The 24,453-nt window shown below is 41.2% G+C and overlaps 2 protein-coding genes across 2 annotated transcripts; both read right to left on the bottom strand.

Annotated features, from left to right (window-relative positions):
- Positions 1 to 1,900: 1,900 nt before the first annotated feature.
- On the bottom strand, positions 1,901 to 2,898 carry LOC102118339 (C-X-C motif chemokine 5-like). Its single transcript, XM_045391919.2, has 4 exons — positions 2,734 to 2,898; positions 2,474 to 2,606; positions 2,280 to 2,363; positions 1,901 to 1,919 (listed from the first exon to the last, which is right to left on the bottom strand). Exons 1-4 carry the CDS (start codon positions 2,840 to 2,842, stop codon positions 1,901 to 1,903), a joined length of 345 nt encoding a protein of 114 aa, XP_045247854.2. The 5' UTR covers positions 2,843 to 2,898.
- A 12,218-nt stretch (positions 2,899 to 15,116) lies between these two features.
- LOC102123272 (C-X-C motif chemokine 2) lies at positions 15,117 to 17,268 on the bottom strand. Its single transcript, XM_005555077.4, has 4 exons — positions 17,090 to 17,268; positions 16,868 to 16,991; positions 16,671 to 16,754; positions 15,117 to 15,856 (listed from the first exon to the last, which is right to left on the bottom strand). Exons 1-4 carry the CDS (start codon positions 17,187 to 17,189, stop codon positions 15,841 to 15,843), a joined length of 324 nt encoding a protein of 107 aa, XP_005555134.2. The 5' UTR covers positions 17,190 to 17,268; the 3' UTR covers positions 15,117 to 15,840.
- Positions 17,269 to 24,453: the final 7,185 nt, after the last annotated feature.

The following is a 24,453-nucleotide window of genomic DNA, read 5'->3' as shown; positions in this document are numbered from 1 at the left end:
TACATACGTAATTCGTCATAACAAAATGATCAAAACCTTTAAAAGATACACAACAGACATCTAAAAATCTTAGCAATGCTAAATATATAATAAGTATATATTATATATAAGTATATAATATATAAATACAAACACTTTTTACCAAGAAATGTTTTATTTTTCTTGCAGTAGCTTTGTTAATTGCACAAAATTATTATGTTTTGTTTTTGCCATTTAAGTGTTATCACACAATGCTATTCCGAAAGACAAATGTTCATTAAAAGCAAAGCAAAAATAGAAATTCACATCCATTAATTATACCTAGATTTGTCATTTAAAGGTTTAAAGGAAAAAAGGGAGGAGCTTTCCTTCAAGAGTTTTCACAAGGGTCACATTTTCTCCTTAAAAGGGAAAGATTTGCAAACAAAGGTGAAATAGCTTAAACAGAAATATTTATAAAAAGAAACTTTACAGCATTGTCAAGGATATTAAAACTACATTGACTAACCGGTTTCATTACAGCATCTTCCCCCACCCCACCCTCAGTATGTCCCACCAGGACTAGAGCAGGCTTTGCATTCAGAGAGAAATGCTTCAAAATCCCAGTGAAATGAACTGTGCTAAAAACCCGACCAGCATCTTCCCTGCCCTCCCCGCTGGTCTTCTGCAATCCTCTAACCCAGGTTCTACTCTGTGAAAGGGGCCGAAGCTGTGAGTGAGGAGGGACTGTGCCCCAGTGTGGCCACCTTATATATAATTTTGTATTCCACCATAAATGCTGGCCTTCTGCAAATTATGATTTTGGAAAATCTAGCCCATGCAGAGGGATAAAAAATGGACATCCCTTGGACGACTTCTCCTTGTTTTTTTTTTCAACATTCCAAGCCCTCTCTAGTCCCCTGTCCAAAGAGAAATGCTAGGAACTCGAGGATGTCACTATGTATTTTAAAAACTAAATGGTAAATTTATATTCAAATGTTTGAACAAGTTTCCAAAATTTTCAGCGTACAAATCATTGTTAAGTTTGCCTTTGCTTTAAAAACTGAAAGAATACAATTCAATGTAAAGTAGCAGTCAGGAATGTGCCTGTTTTCTAGCTTCTTCATCTATATAAAATATATATTTAGTTACCAGAATTATAGTATTCCTAATAAAATCATTAATAAATAGCATGTAAAATCAAAGTTTAGAAGTAAATGGTGGCAGTTTGCTATACTAAGAAGATAAAGAATGTCTAAAATTATAGGACAATATTAGCCCCTATAGAACTTAAACTTTTAGAAATTCTGAATAAGGAAATATATTCTACATAGATAAGGTGCGATACACTCAGCTTTCTAAAACAAAATAATTAAATAGTATCCCACGATCAAGAGTAAGGAAATTCTCTGACAAGAAACATTAAAATATTTCCTATTTCTTAAAAAGGTGAAGATAACAGTGTATCTCCATCGAAGAATTCTTATGAAACATCATTTCCATATTAAATCCACAGCCTTCTCAGTTAATACCTTAAGGAATATTTCTTGGAGATATAATAGTCACCTTCAATTCAAGACACTGTGATTCAAGACACCTTCAATTTCAAGACACAATTCAAGACACAACCAGTGATTCTTGGCTCACAGAATAGTCAGTTGCCAAAACCTTCAATAGCATAGCAGATAAAATAACAGCAAATAGCAGAGGTACTATGCTAAACACTTCATTAGCTGAGCTGAAAGCTTAAGGGGCAAACATGGGTTTTCCTCACACTCTTCAAAGTGAGGAATCCAGGAAGAAAGCTAACTACTGGAAAAACAAATACACAAACAAACAACAACAAAATCCTTCCTTCTTGTCTTCCCTGGGTCCAGAGACCTGCAGAAAACTGCTCTGCTGAAGACTGGGAAACGTTTCCATGCCTACTCATTTCTCTTCATCAGTTGTCCTTGTTTTCACTGTTGAGAAAAAGGTTATATTAGTTTAACCATTTTTCGCACTCCTTTCTGCTCCACCCTGGTGTCAACACTCAGCGTTTGTAATGCTTGGTAAAAAAGGAGTATACAAAAATCAATACAAGCAATGGGGAAACACAAAGCATAACTAGCTACAAGCTGTGTGTAATTGCTCAAGTAATTACATGTAAGATTGGTAATAAAGATTATCCCAGGACAATCCAGAAAAATGTTCCCAATTTAACAACCTTTTAATTCTAAGCGTGAAAAGTTACTTAAATAGTACAGAGAGTAAAGACCTTGTGAAGTCTATGGTCTCCCTAGATGAGATTTAAAAACCACAAAGATCAAAGTGACAAGTACCCGTCCAAAATTTTCTGGATAACTTTCTTTAGAAAAGGGGCTTGTGGATCGAGACAAACTTCCGTCCCGTTCTTCAGGGAGGCTCTGAAGGAAAGAAAAGGAAGATACACTCATGAGATAGCAAGGTTGAACACCCAGGCTGCGGGACTTCCCTCTTGTTAAGGTCACAGTGGACAGAGCAGCACAGAACTTACACCACTTCCACCTCGGAGCACTGCGGGCCTATGGCGAACACCTGCAGATTACTGATCATTTGGGGTTGAACTCCCTGCGTGGTCTGTAAACAACTGCAACGCAGCTCTCTCAACGCAGCAGCGACAGGACCAGCTGGGGAAGAAAGAGAGAAACCTTTATAGGGCAGGTTGCTTGGTGAGTTCCCTGGAAGGCAGCTGACCCGCAGAGGCTGGGATGCACCGCTGTACTCCAGTGCGTCCCCTGTGCCAGGCGCTCTCACCTGGGCTGAGGGGCCCTGGCGGAGTCAGCAGCAGCAGCAGCGCGAGCAGGGAGCACAAAGAGCCCAAAGGACCCGGGACACGGGCCGCGCGGCTGGACAGGAGGCTCATAGTGGTCTAGAGAGCTCTGCGAGCAGTCGCGGGTTCTTGAACTGAGTGGAGGAGCAGAGATTGGAGGATCCCAAGCACTGAGGCTTCCTAGTGTCTTTTGCACTCCTTTTATAACATTCATCTCTCCCCACTGACAGGAAACTCAAGCTTTGGGACGCTGGAGAAATTCCCTGAATTCAGGGGGCAGTGTGGAAAGAAGAGGTTGGGGGAGGGGGGCTGACAGTGGGGAGGGTGGCCTGGAGGAGCTGCGGGCACCTCTACCTAGAGGGACATTCTGGACCTGCTCCGTGGTGGAGGGAGCTGTGACTCCAGCCAGAAGGGAGCAGTGATTCAGCAGGGCCTCAAGCCCTGGGCCTGAGGGGGCTAGGGTTGCTGGCGTTTCTGAGGTAGGCAGCCCTCTGGGAGATGCTGCTCCTCTCCTTCTAGAGAGAAAAGGTGGAACCAAAGTAGCAGGAGCCTTGATTTGAGAAAAATTTCTCAAAGTCAGTTTTTCTAATTATTATTACTATTAATCCAGGAAATGTTATGCATGTTTGAATTGCTCTAAATTGAAAGTCCTTCCTGTCTTCCTGGCAAGCAGGTCATTCTAGCTTTCTTGAATGACTTTATAATTCCCTGGACTTCAGCCAGGATTGGAAGCCAAGATAACATGATAACAAGAGACCCTTGTCTCTTGCCACTTGAAGTCAGTGGCCTGAAAGGACCACCACTGAATTTTGTTGACTCCCCCACAGATCACCTTCTTTGGTGAGTAAGTCTGCTTACTGAGAATTCTGTACTTGTAGTATAGCAAGTATATGTGTGTCCAGGTGGTTAAGCAAAAATCTTCCAAAATCACCCAGCAAATTGCCATGGAAGATACCTTGCTGTTGGCAGTTGCTATGCTATTGAATTGGAAGAGGTTTTGGTCTACTTGGGGCTGAGGTGTAGCATGGTGAGCACAGGTTAAAGCTTGCTAGGGATCCCAGGCCTGCCCCAGCTCTGGACCCACCCCCAGGTGTGTATTTGACACCATTTGGAGATGCTGTGGGAGGCCGAGGAGTTTGAGAGGCTCTTGTGAAAGCTTCTTGTATGGGTTTGCATCAATTTGGCAGCACAACAGCACCCAGTCTGTTTTCCCTCAAACAACTTCATTGGGGGGTAATGCTCCCCACAGCCTTCTGGATCTCTCGAGTTTCATGATTACTGGTGATCAAGGCTGTTCCCACAGGCCTACTCTAGTCCCCAGTGAGCCCTGCACTGCTGCCTGAAATTGAAGGGTGAAGTAACTTCCAGCTTCCTCTCCCTCTCTCCTTCTGTTATCTGTGGAGCAGTTAAAGCACTGAAGGTTTAAGGGTCTTCCACTGTCTCGCTCCATGCAGGAATGCCTATTGCATAGGAATGACACATCGGCTTTCTTTCACGGAAATCGAACTCAATCCTCTTCTGGCTGGTTCTCAAAACCCTTGCCCTTATGGCAGAGCAAAGATAATCAGTAAACATGATTGCAATGAGAAACAAGTCATGAAACACAACTCTTTCCCTTGTCTCCTATGATTCTGGTAATTTTTTTAACTCCCCCATCCATCATCTCCATTGGTGAGGAAGAAAGAGGTGTCATAGACCTTTCCAACTTTTATTCTGGAAGGAAACTTCAGAAATTCACTAGCTGAGTAAGGTTGGGTGATATGGGCCTTACTCTGTGGGAAACTAAATGAGAAGTCCTCACAGCTTCCTAACATCATCAGCATCATACCTGACTCGGCAAATGGAATTCTTCATTTTTCTGGGGAGTGGCGATCTGTAGAAAACAGCCTGCAGATTTAGTATATTGACATTTTAGAGATTAGAGTGTATCTAACGACAAAAGTTAAGCCTTGGTGAAGTGATAAGACTTCAAAAAATCTTGGGCAATTAAATTCAACTTAACCACAGGGAATAAACCATAATATAAGGTTTTGCTTAAAAAAAAAAAAAAAGTTTGATTACATAGGTTATTGACTTTTAAACTCTGTGTGTGTGTGTGTTTGTGTGTGTGCTTGGGTTAGTTCTAAATAAACTATTTTAAACATAAGTGAACATATGAATTTGTTTTTTGGCACCAAATGGTGAAATCTGAGATGGATCATGAGACAAGATTGCCAATTCCTCCTGACGGTCTTATAAATGTATATATCTCACCTGGTTTGCACTCTGAATCAATTCACTGTAGCTTATTTATGGAACACAAGAAGAAAAACAATACTTCTTTAGCTGACCAGCAGGTGATAGAAAGTCCCCACTAGAAGTGGGCTGTTGGGTTGCCCAACCTAATCAGGAAGCAATATGTCACTTAAACTGGCTTCCCATGGAAATCACTCTGGCCCACTGCCCATGTCTGGCTCCTATATAGGCATCTTGGATGTTGGCTTTGTACTAACGTGAATGGTCCAAAGGTCCTCTGAGGTTGAGTATGACAGCACCAAGAACCACTGAAGACACAGCACTGTAACAGTAGTTGCTTCTTTATCACCAGTTTAAACAAAAACCATTTTTCTTACCTGCACTGTATCCATGTGGTAGAAAAGAACTCTGTTATTTTTGTTCCCAACTAAAATAGAACAATTCATCCAATGATATCAGCATCCTGATAGCCTGAAGGCTTAACTGTCTGTCTAAAGCAGTCCTATTTTGGTCATTATACCACAGTATAACGTAATATAAACTAATACAGTATAAATGATTTTTGCCTTCTGAAACACTTTCATGTTCATTATTGCTTGAGCCTCACATTGATTCTTAGAGAAGAGAAATTTTCTTCCCATTTTGCAGCTAGGCAAAGTAAGTAGAGCATGAGTTAAGTAGTAGAAAATCCAGCACTGGCAGTCAAGCACCAGAGAATCTGCCCCAGTAATTTTTAATGGTTTCCAGATTACAAACCACTTTCTTCACAGTTGCTGGCAAATAACCCCCAGTGTCTTGCCACAATCTGGCTAACCATTTTATTGTGTTTCCCAACAACCATATTTTAAGCTGTTGAGATCCTCAATCCTTCCACTCCTGTGTTTGAGATTGCAGTAATATCAAGGGTCCTAGAGGCTTCCAAGTTATCCCACCTGAAACCGTCCTCTGCTTTCTAAATCCCTCACTGTCTTCCAGGTAGATTCAAAGTCCTTTCTTCTTTGAAAAGGCTTATTGTGGCAAAGTCATTTGTAGGGTATTCCTTCCACCTTTGCTCTTTGAACATCTAGTGTACTTGTAATAACTACCTCATGAGGCAGAGTTTAATTGTTCCTTAATTTTGCCTTTGTCTTCCTCAAGTCAACTATAAACCCCTTAAATCAGTGGTGATGTCATGCATTTCTCACATAACCTCCCATAATTTCTTAGTATAGCAGTTCGCAGTCTGTGAATCCAGCCATTAATAGCTAAGTTTTTGCAATTTGGGTTGTTAAACCTCTGTGATTCTCCTTGTAATACACCAATCTTGCCAGTTAAAAAACCAAACGGATACTATAGATTTGGTCAAGAACTTCGAGCTTTCAATGAGGCTGTCATTCCCATACATCCTATAGTGCCAATCCCTATATGCTGTTAGCCTGGATCCCATCCCTAGGGATGCCAATTAGTTTACAGTCTTAGATCTTAAAGATGTCTTTGTTTGTTTGTTTGTTTTGCATTGCAGTACTCCCTGATTCACAATTCATCTTCGCTTTTGAATGGACTGATCCTGACAGTCATTTGATTTATCAATGAACTTGGACAGTTCTTCCCCAGGTATTTAGGGGCAGCCCTTATCTGTTTGGAAATGCATTGGCTAGAGAATTAAGGATGTTACACTTAAATAAGGGCATCATTATCCAATATGTGCATGATGTGTTGGTTGCTAGCCCAACCGAAGGAAGCTTGGACGAAAATACCTTTAAGTTGCTAAATTTTCTGTGAGCTAATGGGTATAGGGTCTTACAACATAGGGCCCAGATTTCAACTCAAGAGGCTAAATACTTAGGATATTTTCTAACCCCTGGCACCCAGGCAATAGTACCGGAACAAAAAGAAGCTCTCTTGGGCATTCCATAACCCCAAACTAGAAAGCAGCTGCGGGCTTTTCTAGGGGTGTCAGGATTGGAGTGTATGGTCAAGCCTTTATATGATGCCCTGAAAGGAGTGAATGTAGATTCTTTAGAATGGAATAACAATTGTAAACAAGTTTTTAATGCTTTCAAGGAAAAATTGGGATCAGCTCCAGTCCTAGGGATCCCTAATCTTGATAAGCCATTTTTCCTTTAAGTGGCTAAGAAACAAGGAACCACCCTGGGTGTCCTTATCCAGAAACTGGGAGATATCTGAGAACCAGTGATATATTTTTTTTAAAACAATTAGACCATGTCATTTCAGGATGACCTGAATGCCTCAGGGCAGTTGCAGCAACTGCTCTTTTAGGAGACGAAGTCAATAAAATGGCTTTAGGACAACATCTGGAGGTTTTAACCCCACACCAAGTACAAGGAGTCCTAGAAGCTAAAGGACACCAGTAGATGAAAGGAAATACTTATTTATATATCAGGCTTTGTTGCTAAACATTCCTCACGTAACCCTTAAGATATGCTAGACTTTAAATCCAGCTACCTATCTGCCTGAACCCACCGGCACCCTATATCATTCTTGTATACAAGTAATGGAGCAAGTTTATTCTTGCTGGCCGGATTTAAAGGATGAGCCCCTAGATAATCCTGAAGTAGAATGTTCTATAGATGGAAGTAGCTTTGTGCTCGAGGGACACAGAAAAGCTGGGTATGCCGTTGTCAATCAACACAAAGTAATTAAGTCTCAGGCCTCACCAACTTCTACCTCAGCTCAAAAGGCAGAATTAATAGCTCTTGCTAATAGCCCTGCAATTATTAATAGCTCATATTAATAGCCCTGCATTTGGGAAATGACTTAATAATTAATATTTGTACTGTTTCTATGTATGCCGTTCTGGTGCTTCATGCTTGTGGAAGGAATGGAGACTCCTAACTGCTAGGGGTTCCCCTAAGAAACATCACTTAAACATTTTAAATCTATTAGATGCTGTTTTGCTGACCAAGGAAGTAGCTATAATCCACTGCAGAGGGCATCAAAAAGGAGACTCTAGTGTGGCTAAAGGAAACTCCTTTGCAGATGCAGGAGCTAAGGCAGCTGCATTAAAGCAGCCAGTTGGACTTGTAGGCATGTTAGTGCCCTCTGTCCTGGTAATGACAGAACCAAGCTATACTAAAGAGGAATAAGAATGGGCTAAGGTCAGGGTTTAATTCAAGATCCTTCTGGATGACTTATCAATGACAACAAATTATTGATGCCAGGTGCTAATCAGTGGAAAATAGTTAAGCATTTGCATGACTCTATTCATTTGGGATGAGATTCCTTGTTTCAATTAAGGTCTGTCTTTCTCTCTCTCTTTTTTTTTTTTTTTTTTTTTTTTTTGGACAGAGTTTCACTCTTGTTGCCCAGGCTATAGTGCAATGGCACAATCTTGGCTCACCACAACCTCCACCTCCCGGGTTCAAGTTATTCTCCTCCCTCAGCCTCCCGAGTAGCTGGGATTACAGGCATGCGCCACCACATCTGGCTAATTTTGTGTTTTTAGTAGAGACAGGGTTTCTCTGTGTTGGTCAGGCTGGTCTCAAACTCCTGACCTCAGGTGATCCATGTGCCTCACTCTCCCAAAGTGCTAGGATTACAGGCATGAACCACCGTGCCCAGCCAATGTCTCATCTTTTTATAGGAAAAGGCTTACTTACTTAGAACAGTAAAGCAGGTAACTCAGTCCCGTGAACTCTGTGCCCGGAATAATCCAAATAACCAGTCTTTTCCTTCTCCTTTAGTAAGGCCTGTTCAGCATAGTGGAATGTATGCCAGTGAAGATTGACTAGTAGATTATGCTCAGATGTCCCTATGCAAAGGGTTTAAATATTTATTAGTATTCATCAGTCCTTTACTGGTTGGACTGAGGCTTTTCTTACCTGGTCTGAAAATACAAGATTTCTAACCTCCTATGAAAGGCAATAATTCCTAGATTTAGGCTGCCTAAGAGCTTGCAAAACAATAATGGCTTATCTTTCACAGTGACAATTACCCAAAACATATCTTCGACCCTAGGAAGTAAGTACCTCCTTCATTTAGTATGGATGCCACAGTGTTCAGGAAAATTAGAAAGAGCTAATCAAACTCTAAAAAGTACTATGCCAGGAAACATCAGAAACCTGACTATCTATATTGCCTGTAGCCTTGTTATGGGTTCAAGCTGTTCTCAAGAGAAATCTATAGTGCGACACTTTTGAAATGACGTATGGAAAGCCTTTCTTAACTACAGACTTCCTGTTAGACATAGATACTTTCAACTACAAAATTTTGTAATCAACTTAGGACAAATGCAAAAGGCGCTCCTTGAATATAGAAATCAAAGACTCCCTTCCCCTACTAGGGAAAGATAATATTGTTACAACCCAGCCAGGAGACTGGGTCCTATTAAAAACTTGGAAGGAAGGATCCCCAGCAGATCAACTTTCCTCCAAAATGAAAGGGATCCTATCAAGTTCTCCTTAGTACCCCAACTGCAGTTAAACTTCTAGGAATGAACAGCTGGGTTCACTTATCTCGAATGAAACCTGTCTCTTACAAGGTCCCACAGAACAAAAAAGACTGATCCCACTTATTCCTGTGGACCAACTCATGACCTCCAGCTCCTGTTCAGAAACAAAAGGGATGGGTAACATAAAGATATGGATTGGCATTCTAGTTTTGGGTATAAGCTGGAATCACACAAAGAGTAACTTCTTTGCTAAGTGGGCAGACTGTAGCCTCTCTACATAATCCAACAAACTGTTGGGTATGTAGAGAATTGTCATTTTCCTTCACTTCCAGGTTGCCCTGGCATATTCAACCAGCAAACCTAAGTTTATGGGGATTTTATTATTATTGGGAAACTGAGCATTACACATATCATCCCTCTTTTCTCGTGTACCATAGCCACACAGGCCTTAGCCCCTTCCTCTCTTATGGAGAGACAAGAAGGCACCTTTTTCATCTAATTAGGAAACAGTGAAACGGCACCTTGACTTTTGGTTATACTGTACACAATAGACTTGGGTGGATGACAGTTGTTCAAGCACAGGTATCAGGCAAAACACCTCTATGTTTTGAAAGGTGCAATAATAGTCACCACCTGACTGAAACCCATGATATGGGATGGTTGCCACCTCAACAATGTAATCAGACCCTTCTTTCAACAGACCAAATGTGGGTAGGATGGCAACACAGTTTGCAAAAAATGGATGCCCACCCTTCCCCTTGGGGATGGTTACGTGCTTATGGAACTCACGACTGGTTGTATTTACTTTATAATTGGACTTGAAGGTGTACATGGAGTTGTCCTTATCTCCTGGGACTTATCCTCACCAAATTGGACTCTCTCCCGTCTAACTGGGAAACTGTAAAGGCTCACTATACGGCAACAAAAACAGGCTTCTTGGTGGTTCTACCTGCTGGCTAGGTTTTCCCCACAGGCAGCCATAATCAATACCAAGTTACAAGTTAAAGCCTTAGCCAAGCACATGGCTGCAGCTTTCAATAATACACGCCATGTCCTTACCCTCCTAACTGAGGAAACTTCTCAGATTAGGCAGGTGGCCTTACAAAACCATGCGACTTTGAACATTTTAACAGCAGTCCTGGGGGAACTTGTGCTTTGATCAAAACCGAATTTTGGACTGGGTGTGGTGGCTCATGCCTGTAATCCCAGTACTTTGGGAGGCCATGGTAGGCGGATCACCTGAGGTCGGGAGTTTGAGGCCAGCCTGACCAACATGGAGAAACCCCATCTCTACTAAAAATACAAAATTAGCCAGGCACGATAGCACATGCCTGTAATCCCAGCTACTTGGGAAGCTGAGGCAGGAAACTTGCTTGAACCCAGAAGGCGGAGTTTGTGGTGAGTCAAGATCACGCCATTGCATTCCAGCCTGGGCAAGAAGAGTGAAACTCCGTCTCAAACAAACAAATAAAAAACGAATGGTGTGAGTGTGTATCAGACTATTCACATAATATTGCTAGGGCTATGAAAACTCTAGACACTCATATCTCTGCCACTGATGCACTGTCAGTTGACCCTATATCAACTTGGTTCCAACCACTACCCAGTTCTTGGAAGCCTTCCTGTTTAGTTTACTTAGGATGATTTTACTTATTTTGCTTTGCTGTTGTGGAATATTTTGCAATTGTACTCTTTGTGTGGGAAAGCAAGACTAGCTTACTCAATGCTTTCTTAAGTTGGACACATTGATTTTCCGGATTTCTCCTTTTGCTGGGACTCATTTATGAACCTTCACCATACCGATGCTTTCTGACTGAGTTCCTCTCTAACTTGAATACAAGAGATTCTAACAGTTAGGCAGGAATATCATCGTCCCTGTTCAGCCTAAGGAAGTTACAAAAGACTAATCTTTGTCTATCTGCCACCCTTAGGATTAAGGGTCTTCTTGTAAAGGAAGTGGGGAAATATGTCAGAGGCATTCAAACTAGAGTGACTCCATCTTAAGTGAGGGCTAAGAAAACGTAAGACTGGGACTTGCTGGGCTGCATTCCCAGAAAGTTAGGTATTCCTAGCCTCTAGAAGTTTACAGTTAAGGGAACAGATTGATAACATGTACTAAACAGACCCAGGCTTAGGAGTTTCCTGATATCCCAATATCTAGAGAACAGAAGCATTCCTAATTTTGCTTTAAAGATACTAATATCAATTCTTGCAAAACGTAGTAATTAAAAAAATTAAACCTTCGTCACAAACTCTTGTAGCAGAACACATCTCCTCTTGATCTTTTTTTATCTTATACATAAACAAGCATCGTACCTAGGGTGAACACGTTCCTCCTCTTACTTTCAGGAACGTCCTACTTTGTCTATGGAGTAGCTGTTCTTTCACCACTTTACTTTCTTAACAAACTTACTTTCGCTTTGCACTGTTGACTCACCCTGAATTCTTTCTGCTTGAGATCCAAGAACCCTCATTTAAGGTCTAAACTGGGACTCCTTTCTGGTAACATCTTTCTGGCAACCATGAAAGGAAAATACTGAGGAGACCCCCAACCCAAAGGAAATAAACTGAAGTACCAATTAGCTGACTTTGGTTAAGTGGTTGGGTACCCGGGTAAAGGATGGGATTGGGTTAGAGGCCCAACTTAGGGGAGTTAGAGTCTCCCCTGACAGAGAGAGTTAAAGTCCCCTTTTAATAAAAGGCAAGGACACTTGACCGAACCTGGGTTCCAGGCCTAACTTTGGAAGGTTAGAGTCCTTCCTAAGATTTATGGGGTTAGAGGGCCCTCTCAGCAAAGTTCCTCTTGGCTAAGAAGAGGTTTGGCGCCAGGGGATGTTAGCTGCTATGCTGTGTGTATTTATCTGCCTTGCCTCTTTGCTACATGAATCAATTTTTTGGTCACTATCTCTGCTTCACTGTTATTTTCAGGAGATTTCATTTAATTGGTCTTAAGAGATTTTGACTTTCTGTTCCCCTATATGTCTCCTGATTTACATCCGTTTGCTTGTGAAACATTGGGAACAAAAACACTGAAGGTTCCATCTCTAAAATTGCTGATGGAGGTTTGGCATTTAAGCAATAAGATTACATAGATGTGACTGTGTTTTGTTTCTTAATAAACTTGCTTTGGTTTTGCACTGTGGGCTTGCTCTGAACTCTTGTGTGAGGTCCAAAAACCCTCTGTTGGGTCTGGATCCGGACTTTTTTCCGGTAACACATTGGTCAGGAAACTTCAGTCACTGTGGTCATTGCTGTTTCCTGCTGACGGCCTCTCAAAACTGTGATGTATCATGTAGTAGTATTCCCCTACTTCCTTCACCCTGTGACCACCACCTCAAACTGGCTTGTGTCCCACTTCGTGCCATAACACTTTCTACAGGAGACTGCCTGGTACTTGCAACTTCTCAGCAATTTGGTGTGAAAAACACAATTTTCATATCTACTTGATCTAAGATGGAGACCCAGACAATGTCCATGGAGTTGGTCTTAGGACCATGTTTCCAAAGCCTCCATAACATTTAATTCCTGCAATCCTTCAGAAGGCTCATTCCGTTGTTATCCTCATCCTATAGAAGGGGAAATGAGGTTGAGTGAAGTAAAGAAACTTGCCCAAGATCACAGTGACAGAGCTGGAATTTACTCCAAAGTCAATCTGATCCTTTGAAACTTGTCTTTAATCACTATGTAAATAAAAGCATCTCTTTTATTCTTTTCATGTTCCCTGTTCTATATTAGCAAGAGCTAAGTAGCCAGTACAGCAAGCTCCAATGTTAGAGGGTGAGGACTTTGTCTAGGTTTAAGGAGTGGTTTTATTGAACCCTTGGGTGCCACTTGTAAACATTTTCCAGTGTCCTCTAACTTGGGGTTAGGGAGTGAGGACTACCATTTATGCAGCTTCTCTAATGGATTGCATTTTTTGCTTATGTATAGTTTACAAATATTCTTCTTTCTCATCTCATTTATAATTAACTCACAACCTTGGAATTATTAAGAGATTATTGTTTTAACCTTTTTAGCTGTGAGAAAAGCTCACAGAGGTTGTTTCTTGCTACTTAAAGGTTGTTCCCTTATTTACCCAGCTACTTAGGACAGAACTTGATCTCAAGTCCCGAGGCTGCCAGCCTCACCTTCTTGCCTGTGCTAGAGGCAGTTACCCAGGGTTAAGAATACCTGAATGAGTCCTGAATCAGAGACAAGTAGATACCTCATGCATGCACCATTGTGCTTCCTTTTCAGGTTGGGAGTATGGTTTCTTTTAGATTATTGAGGTCTTTCTTCTTTTTTTTTTTTTTGGGAATGAGTTTATTTATTTATTTATTTTATTATACTTTAAGTTCTAGGGTACATGTGCATAACGTGCAGGTTTGTTACATATGTATACTTGTGCCATGTTGCTGTGCTGCACCCATCAACTCGTCAGCACCCAACTACTTTTTGACATGACAATTGTGTTGCTGTCCTGAAAACCTGGCGTGCTGCTGTCATCCTGGGGCAGCACTGAATACAGAGTTCCCCAGAGGGCAAACGCTCTATGAGGTCCCGTCAAAATTCCACTAGGAAGGATGCAGACTAATGCAGTTAAATCTTAAAAGCATTACATTTGGTATATTGCTATAAAGGATTGAAACAACATTAAACTTAGTGCTAGTTACTTCTATCTGAAGGTTAGAACTTTGAGTCCAAAGTTCAATTAGAAGCTTCCACAGGTTAAGTAGTCAGCCACTCACTTTTTATGCTTCTGTTATGACACAAACTACTTGAGTTTTGAAAAACAAAATATTTTAGCCACCATTTTATTTACAACTTCATTAAGTTGTCAACAATTATATAAAAGATTATTTAGCAAGAGCAAACAAATGAGATCCCTTGTTAAGATAACTACAAGAATTTAATTTTTTTTTAAGTGAAAGCATGTTTATTAAGAAAGTAAAGCAATAAAGAATGGCTATTCCATAGGCAAAGCAGCAGCCTGAGCTGCTGGTTGGCTATTTTTGTGGTTATTTCTTGATTATATGAAGGGGTGGATTATTCATGAGTTTTCTAGGAAAGGGGTGGGCAATTTCCTAGAACTGAGGGTTCCTTTCCTTTTTAGACCATATAGGGTAACTTCCTGATGTTGCCATGGCATTTGTAAACTGTCAGGGGGCTGGTAAGATGTCTTTTAGCATATTAATGTATTATAATTAGTGTGTAATGACCAGTGAGGATGACAGAGGTCACTCTCCATCTTGGCTTTGGTGGGTTTCAGCTGGCTTCTTTACTATAACCTGTTTTATCAGCAAGGTCTTTATGACCTGTTTCTTGTGCCAATCTCCTATCTCATCCTGTGACTTCGAATGCCTAACCTACTGGGAATGCAGCCCAGTAAACCTCAACCTCATTTTACTCAGCCCCTATTCAAGATGGAGTTGCTCTGGTTAAAACATCTCTGACATATTTCTCCCCTCTGTATTTTTAAGGAGGTAAATTTGAGTAGTAAGGAATTTCTTGTAAAAATGGCAATATATATCAGTGATTCTCCCATCAGGGGCAAGACCATAGTTTGGTAAAGCACATTGTTTACTAGGTGAGAGCCAAGGGGAGTGACAGCAATCACCACATAAAATTAGGCATAATTCATTGTTTGATTTATGTGTATAGCAGATTGAAAGCCCAGAAAAAAAATTGAGAAATAAATATTGATGTAAATCATCAGATTTTTCAGCAAAGATAGTCCTTGTTTCCCCCAAAATAAAACAAACATTTTATATTTTTAAATATTTTATTTTCTTGTTCTTTGTGAAAACATCAATAAATATCGAAACCTCTCTGTTCTAACACAGAGGGAAACACTGCATAATTAACATTAAACAAGGCAGTATGCCTTACAAGAAAGACATAAAATGTCCAAGGGATATTTAGAACATTTTAGTTCTTAAAGCTTCAACATGAGAAATGTTGACCACACCCTGTGAAATCATTTCAATAAATAACAACTGACATTCATCTTTACAGTTACAAAAATAGATACACATACATTCCCCTGCCCTCACATTGATCTCACTGGCCATTTTCTTGGATCCCCCAGCCTCTATCACAGTGGCTGACGTTTGATATGTCATCCACTCAGAAATATTAACATAATGACTAGAGAATATCTGCAAACCTTCTACCTTCAAATTAAATATGAATCAGGATTGAACTAACTTGAGTTTAACATAAAATAAACAATAAATATAATGGGAGAGTGTGCAAGTAGATTCAATCATAACCTTATTTTACACGTAAAATATTAACATAGAATCTTCTAAAAGAAACAAACAAATAAATAAATAAATAAATAGAAGACTTCTCCTGAGCAATGCTTAAACACATTAGGCTCAATCCAGGTGGCCTCTGCAGCTGAGTCTCTCTTTCCTCTTCTGTTTCTGTAAGGGCAGCTACGCCTCCAGGAACAGCCACCAATGAGCTTCCTCCTTCCTTCTGGTCAGTTGGATTTGCCACTGTAATGAGAAAATGGGTGCCCTGAGTAGGTGCTCAGGAAAGCTGATTGCACAACACTCTTCTCCTGTCCTGTTTCCCCAGACTCTAGAGTTTTCTGAATGCAGTTTCCCCAGCCTGGCACCCAAGCGGCTACTGCCTGTGATAGCTGTGCTGTGTGGCAAGGACCTCTAGGCTTAGGAATGGGGGTTGGGGGCGGGGGCGGCAGTCTCCACTGTATTACTCGCTAAAACAGCCAGAGCCTATTGCTCTTTCTCATACTGGGCCTCACTTAAGCCTCAAAGCAACCTCATGATGTAGCTACCACTATTTTCCCTGTTTTGCTGAGTCTGAGATAAACTAAATAATATTGTCTTTGAGTGACATGGCTAATAGATGGTGGCAACCAGATATGTACCCAGTGCAATATCATTGTGAAATCTCTGCACTTCATCCCTAAACTTTTACAAAAAAAACAGAGGATCTGCTTTTCAGGTCTGAGGTTCAGTAGGAACTAGGGGAAATGAAGCCTGTGTTTTTTAACAGGTGGGAAACACTCCAGCACAACCGGCAAACTTCAATGAGAAGTTTCATGAAAGCAGTTTTATCTACATTGGCTAAAACGAGGGAAGAACCTGGGTGGTGACCCCCGGCACTGGGAATATCCTCTGGCACCAACGCAGATTAATAACCTTAATGGCAACTTTGTGAAAATTATAATTTTTTCAGTCCTGCAGCTAACTCTTGGGTTTTCCTGATTGACTTTTTAGGGAACAGATGCCGGTAATTTCTGACCAACGGCTCCTGTCGCCTGTGTACATGGAAATTACAACTCACTTGTTCAGCATCTTTCCGATGATTTTCTTAACCATGGGGGATGCGGGATTGAGACAAGCTTTCTGCCCATTCTTGAGTGTGGCTCTGCAGAGAGAACGGAATCTCATGAGACAGGAGGTCAGGCTGAGGACAGGGTTGGGGCAGCGGGAGAGTCGGGGACCCCGGCGGTGACAGCGGCAGCGATTGGCCAGACTTACATGACTTCGGTTTGGGCGCAGTGGGGTCCTGGGGCCTTCACATTCACACTTTGGATGTTCTTGGGGTGAATTCCGTGCAGGGTCTGCAAGCACTGGCAGCGCAGTTCAGTGACCAGGGGCGCTCCTAGGGAAGAAAAGACTCGTTGATTGAGCGGGGCTGTCGGCGCCGGGCGCCCATCCCAGCCGCTTCCGGCCCGGGGACCCCAGGGCTCCGGGACCCACCTGCTGCGCGCCGGCTGGCGGCCACCAGGAACAGAAGCAGCAGCGCCACCCGCAGGAGCCGGAGATTGCTAGGGGCGGTGGAGAGAGCGGGGGAGGCCATGGGGCTCAGCAGGCGTTTCGGGCGGCTGTGCGAGGAGAGGGAGAGTTGGCAGGGAGCTGCTTGTGGCCTGGGTTCTGTGGCTCTCTGAGCATGGTGAACTCCTTTTATGCATGGCTGGGGCTGGAAAGCCCGGAGCCCCGGGCCAGGGAAATTCCCGGAGATCCAGATCGATCCCGAGTCCGGAAGGAAGGCGCAGCCCCGCCTTTGGGGTGGAGTGGGGTGGGGGTACTCACGACTGAAGGCCAAGTCTGGCTGTCTTGCGTAACTCCCGCCAACTGTGGAATGTTCGCTTTCTGCTCCAAATCCCTGGAGGGGGAGCGAGAGCCCACCGCTCTCCGAGATACCGAGATTGCGCCTGCGAGGGGCGCTTGGTGAACCCAGTACAGTGCTTCGCGGGTCTGATCTCTTAGAACCACGTAGGGACCGCGCTACATCCTTACCGGGGGGAGTTACTTCTCTGGAAGACATTTCAGTTGTTGGGATTGAAAGAGTTAGGGCAAGAACTGCAGCATATCTTATCTATCTTGTCTTTAGTTTGGGTTTTGCAGATTTCATTCAGCTTTGAAACAAACGCACTCTTTAACAGTACATCTGCCATCTCAGATTACGCGTAAGAGCTTTTGTTTTCCTGACGTTTTATGATCTTAAAAACAAATATCACATGTGTGCTTTTTTTTCTCTTTTCTTTTTTTTTTTGTTGTTTACATAGTGGAGCCAGGTGTTGGGTGTGGGAACAGACAATTGCCAAGGGTCAATTCAGTGTTTATTCAGTGTTGCAATCCCCTATCGTTTCCCTCTTTGAAATTCTGGAACATCTCGAACTCTAGTAATTCCAGTAGCATCACTTTTTTGTTATATGGGAGGCTGTGTTTTGATCCATGGAAGTCACTGGGGAACTGGGAGGGGCCTGTTGGGCTCAGGAGGTCTGTCTTTTCTAGTAGTGTCCCTGGGCAGAAAAGGCCATAGACACCACCAGAAAAAGGAGCAGGGAATGAAACTCTGCTTGTTTACTCCTCTAAGCACAAGCAGACATATCTGATATGTACATACTAGATTACTAACATAATTGCATTTCCATGCCATCTGTATTTACCAGCATCCTGGGATTGGTTCCCTCTAGAGAAACAGCTATTAAGGAAATTTCAGTTCTAGAGGAATGTCAATAAAGCATTTCCAAACCTGTTTAGCTGATGCCTTCTCACTGGATTATTGACTTTTCGTCATCAATTTCAATGTTCCCTCCCTTTAAAAATTAAGCTGTAGGCCTATAATACTCTGTCTTAATTCTTCCTGGTGGATGCAGACTTCAGGGATATGTGAGATATCCTGCCACTGCTATGAGAAAAGCTGGGAGTGGCAGGAGGATGAAGAAGTGGGACTGCCTTAGGAATAGAGTGTTCCCTGGATGCTGCAGCTGTAGAGATCACTGGATAAGAATATCAGGGCTGAAGTCTCAGCCATACCACTAACTTGCTTCATGACCTTTGGTAATTTATGCTTTATTTGTTCATGTTTCTCCCCTGTAGAAGGGCTTATAATAGTGCCTGCCTCACAGGGTTGTTAGAAGTATTGATTGTGAATATGTGTAAACCATCAGTGCATGTAAAGTGTTATGTAAATATTTGTTAAGTAACAAAATAGAAGTGGTGTTTTACAACCGTACTCTTTCAAATTCAGATGTTGAAGCCCTGATGCCCTTACGTGCTAATATTAGAAGACAGGACCATGGGAAGTAATTAGGTTTAGGTGAGGTTATGAAGATATGGCCCCCATGCTGGGATAAGTGCCATTATAGCAAGAAATCAGTGAGCTTTCAATCTTTGGTTCTCTCTCCCTTTCCGCATTGTGAGGACACAGCAAGAAGGCCACCATCTGCAAAATGAGAAGAGGGCCCTCACCAACCATGAAATCTGCCAGCATCTTAATCTTAGACTCCCCAGCCTCCAGAACTGTGAAATAATTGTTGTTTAAGCCACCTAGACTATGGCATTCTGTTATAGCAGCTCAAACTGACTAAGACATTTACTAAACAGAAGCACTCTGATAAAGCCTTTTGAACACACACACACACACACACAAAGAAAGAAATATTTTCAAAGAAATATCTTCTAATTTATCTTTACAATTTTTCAACATCAGAAATTTTAAAGGAGGGTGTATTTATATCCTTATGGGCTCTTAGCATACTTTTTTGGTCTATTGTTTGTTTGAAATTTTAGTTTCAATTACTTTCCATATAAAATGAGAATAAGAGTAAAATTCTACCCTATCCATTTATCAGAAAAGATTTACAAAATGACTCTGCCTTGGGCATTAACAGCTACCTGCCCAAACTTCTTTATTTTGTGCTAAAGAACTAAAGAACAACATAAAACATCAGCTTATAATGATGGCCAGGCCGGGCGCGGTGGCTCAAGCCTGTAATCCCAGCACTTTGGGAGGCCGAGACGGGCGGATCACGAGGTCAGGAGATCAAGACCATCCTGGCTAACACGGTGAAACCCCGTCTCTACTAAAAATACAAAAAACTAGCCGGGCGAGGTGGCGGGCGCCTGTAGTCCCAGCTACTCGGGAGGCTGAGGCAGGAGAATGGTGTAAACCCAGGAGGCGGAGCTTGCAGTGAGCTGAGATCTGGCCACTGCACTCCAGCCTGGGCGACAGAGCGAGACTCCGCCTCAAAAAAAAAAAAAAAAAAAATGATGGCCAGACCCATCCCAAAGTATTGATGTGAGTAAATCGAGTAAAATTTCTATTACTACAGTAACAGCTCCCCCAAAACTTGAGAAATTTCAAGAATCAGCCCATCATTTATAGAATTATGTATGTTATTCCTAGAACTTCTTTACTAAAAATTATTTGCTTTCAGAAGGGAAGAAGAATTCTTTTTTCTTTTTTTAATATACCACTTTCCATGATTTAACTTGCAACAGCCCTAGACCAAGCTTCTGAAGTTTTGAAGCGCACCAGTGTTATGAAACTTAACATAACAAATTCCTTCTTGTCTTAATATGAGTTGAGAGCCACTGTTACAGGCACAAGTTGTAAACCCATGCAATTACTAACTCAAAGATGCTATCTCTAAAATGGAAGCACAGTTTCCTAAATTCCATTCTCCCCTTTAATTTTTATTATATTTTTCAGATTTGACTAGTACAATCTAATAGACCTGAAAAATATAAACTTACTGCTCCATGCCGAGCACTGACATTCTTGCTACTTGGGCAGCAAAATGAGTGGTGTGGCTCTGCTTTCCTGTGACTTGCCTCGAAGACATTGCTGATATAACTTCCAACATAAAGCTTGCTCCTCTAGAGAACAGACTAGAAAGATAAATAAAGAAGTACAACTGATTTTAGAGATAGATCTGGTGGAAGTTGAGATATGGGGCTCTGGAATTACCGAATAGAAGACAGATAACACTGTTCTGATAAGACTTGATAGTCCTCACACTGTTTATGCTTAGCAGCTCCTTTGCTTTCAGGTTTTCCTGCCACACACACAAAGTGGACAGTGGTGCAACCCCTTTGTTGTGTCTGACTCCATGAAGAAATACATAATTGATTTAGTTACATATTATGTGTATTTCTTATTTTTTTCCACTAAAGAATTAAGGCAGTCTCTCAATGATCAGAACCTAGGAATACTTCATAGTATTATAAACATAGCAATTGACATGTTCTGTGGGGCTTTTGTGATTTTTTGAAAACTGTGGTTTATATCCATTGTGCTAAATTTTTCCTTACTGGCTCTGGCACCCCAGCTTTGGGTTGTGACCCTGTGGAAGAAAAATTCTTGCTTGACTGTGGTTCTTTAGTAGATTGCTTGTTAGCTCAGGGATTGTGTCCACCACTCATCAAAACAGGTGCTCTGGAGATAAAGCGCCAAAGGAAGAGAAGGCAAGTAATATTTATTCATTAGGTTCCAATTTTTTATTAGATGCAGTGCCTGAGTTTTTCAGTGTACTGTCATTTTAATAATTTCAAGAATGCTGGGAGTCTGGAATCATGAGTCTTGTTTTATAGGCAAGGAAACTGGAGTACAAGATCTTAGAGGTGGAATTAAATTCAAACCCAAGACTGTCTGACTCAGAAGCTCATAGCCAGTCTTTCTCTAGACAAGGGAGTGATTGGGGAAGAAGAGGACATGTAAAAGAATCTTAATTAAGTCTACGGAGAATATTTTATTATTTTTCAACACTACAAGAAAATAATGCATTTATTAAAATATGTAATACAGTTTTGATCAGGAACCAAACAGACATGTAGAAGTGACAACTAGTAGCCTCCAGAGCCCCAGCAGCCCAGAGAACCTCCTGCTTATTGTGCCATCAGCCCCCAAATTCACTCCGTGAAGTTCCCAGCAACTCTCAACACCATGTCAGAATCTGATATTAGGATTGAAGGCAGGCTGGGAGTGGTGTCTCACACCTGTAATCCCAGCACTCCGGGAAGCAAAGACAGGAGAATCACTTGAGGCCAGGAGTTCAAAACCAGCCTGAGCAAGACAGTGAGACCCTGTCTCTATGGAAAAAAAAAAAAAATTGAAGGCAGATGGTAGCATAGGTAAAGGATCTAGCTAAGCATCATACCTCTAGAAGCTCTCAAAGTATCTTAGAAGGCACTAATAAGAAGGTAGATACCACTATAAACTGTTAAAGCTTGGTCTGTCATCAAGATACTAGAGCAATACTTCAATACATATAAACTACAAGTCATGATCCACTAGAGGGTCATAAAGTCAATTTTGTGGGTTGTAGCCAGTATTTAAAAATTTAATGGGGCCGAGTGCAATGGCTCATGCCTGTAATCCCAGCACTTTGGGAGGCCGAGGTGGGCAGATCATGAGGCCAAGAGATTGAGACCACCCTGGCCAACATAGTGAAACCCTGTCTCTACTAAAAATACAGAAAAAAAATTAGCTGGCATAGTGGCAGGCGCCTGTAGTCCCAGCTAGTCAGGAGGCTGAGGCAGGAGAATCCCTTGAACCCGGGAGGCAGAGGTTGCAGTGAGCCGAGATTGCACCTCTGCATTCCAGTCTGGTGACAGAGCAAGACTCTGTCCCCCCCCACCCAAAAAAAAAAAGTATATATAAATATATGAATAAAATATAATAGGATTATAATAGGATGGAATTTAAAAATACATATGCCATAATGCATCACATATTGTTAGTTTAACTGTTATTTTATAATACTTCTGTGTCTTATACAGATGGGTAACTGTAAAACAACACTTGGTGCACAAGATGCAAAAAAAGAACTTCCAGGAGTGAAAATATCCCTTCAGAGATGTTCTTATATTGATTGAGGCTGTGACTATATAATAAGTTCCAAGTTTGTAGACATTATCTGATGAGAATTTCCAATCAGGAAAAAAAGAAAGTTGAAGCATATTCCATTTTAATGTCATTACTCCCTAAAAGTTTGCACAACAGGCAGCTACAGTAAATTGCTGAGCTTTTCCCAGCAGGAACGCCAGCTTCAGATGTTCCTGCTGATAAGAGTGGCCACTTGGCAGTGTTCTCAGCAGAGTTAAAAGATTAACTTAGTACCAGTATTGGTTTGCTCAGCAGAATTTGTTTCAGTCCTTTGGTCATTTGGGCCACACCGACGGATTATTATATCCAGCTATGAATGTTACTTGTGGCAGGTATAAAAGGGAAATAAAGAAAATATTAAACCTTAATACTTTACCACTGGCACCCTACTTCCTGGTGTGTTAATTTTTCAAAAAAAAATCAATGAACGAACTTGCTCAATTTTAACTTTCTTTGTTTATTTTTGCCAAAATCTTTGTCTTTGCTAAATGTCTAACTCAACCTGCCAAATTGTCTGTGACAGTACACAAAATAACAATATACTAATATGAAAATTATAATTATGAATAACTAATAATAAGAATGTTATTTTGTATATTTTTATATCTGGAAGAGGGCTGAGATTGAACCTGCATGTGCATATGTGAGTGCATGTCTGTGTGTGTGTGTATGTGCATAACATCTCCTTACACATAGACACCAACTCAAGAGATAGGTATTCAAAATATGCCCATTTTCACATTATGAAGCCAAGGTATCTGCCATACTAACAAAATTGGAACTCAAAATGTAGGTGAAAGAGAAACTTTTAATGTTTATACGTAAGTGAGTGACATGGTTGTATTTGTATTTTAGCAAAATAACTTGTGGCATTGAAGGTAAAATATCGGGGAAATATTTAGGTTACCTGGGATCAGTTTGATTCTTTCCAAAATTGTTTCTAAGATTTCTTATTGTGGGTCCACAATACTCTTTAGTTTTGGATTAATTTGGCCCCCACTACTGACGCAATACCTTTCTGAGAAATCCACATTTGAGCCTGAAGCATGCTTTGACCCTTTCAAGACCTATATTAATTTTATATGCTAACAATGTAACCACATTTTTTGTCTCTATTATAGAATTTTATTGAATTTAATAGCATGTATAAATTATTTGTTGGATACAAATTGAAAGTCTTTGTACTACAGAGGAGTTTCTGTAATAATATATTTATCCGGGATGTAATCCTTTTCTGTTACATCTTTATCGTCATTTTTTCTCTACTTTGCATGCCTATCCATGATAAAAATAGATAGAAAATACGGTTTTGTGAAATACAACATTGTTAGCTCTCTTGTATACCTGCAACCATTACACTTGGAACAAAAGCAATGACGGTGGCTATATTTTAAACTTTATGGTTCCAACAATCCCTTATAAAAGTCTAATCTCAACTGTCCTTCAACTCATTTCCTTTAAATCAGATTAAATTTGACCATATGCCTTCATTCCTCCAAGGAGAAAACTATTCAATCTAAGTCATTATTGTAGCTCCCAGACCACACTGAAAGTACAAAAGCTCCCAGGGGATTTATGCAGAGCAAAATATTCAGGGCTGTCCATCTGTACTTTGACTTATGCTTGGTTTCCATAAAAGGACAAACATTGACATGGTCATTTTAAGTGCAGTACTGCAGCTTTTATCCATTCTATAGCACATAAATCTTTGCTAAGATTGGTAATACCAGTGCTTGCTAATCTCTTAAGTACAAAGTACAGTTTTACTTCCAGAGTCCTGTCACCTCCCTGGAAGGAGAGAGCAACAAGGAGAAACAAAACTGTTAATTTTGGCAGTGCGTGAAACACTGTGAAGGCCCCTTTTCCCTTCCCACTCCTCCATCCCTGAGGCACACAGCCAGGAAGCAGATGAAGGATAGTTCATGAGTTCAAAAAGAAGGGGAGACAT

The sequence above is a fragment of the Macaca fascicularis genome, chromosome 5 (genome assembly GCF_037993035.2).
Source record: "Macaca fascicularis isolate 582-1 chromosome 5, T2T-MFA8v1.1".
Lineage (NCBI taxonomy): Eukaryota > Metazoa > Chordata > Mammalia > Primates > Cercopithecidae > Macaca > Macaca fascicularis.
The sequence above is the reverse complement of the archived record's forward strand: the minus strand, read 5'-3'. Positions and strand labels throughout refer to the sequence as shown.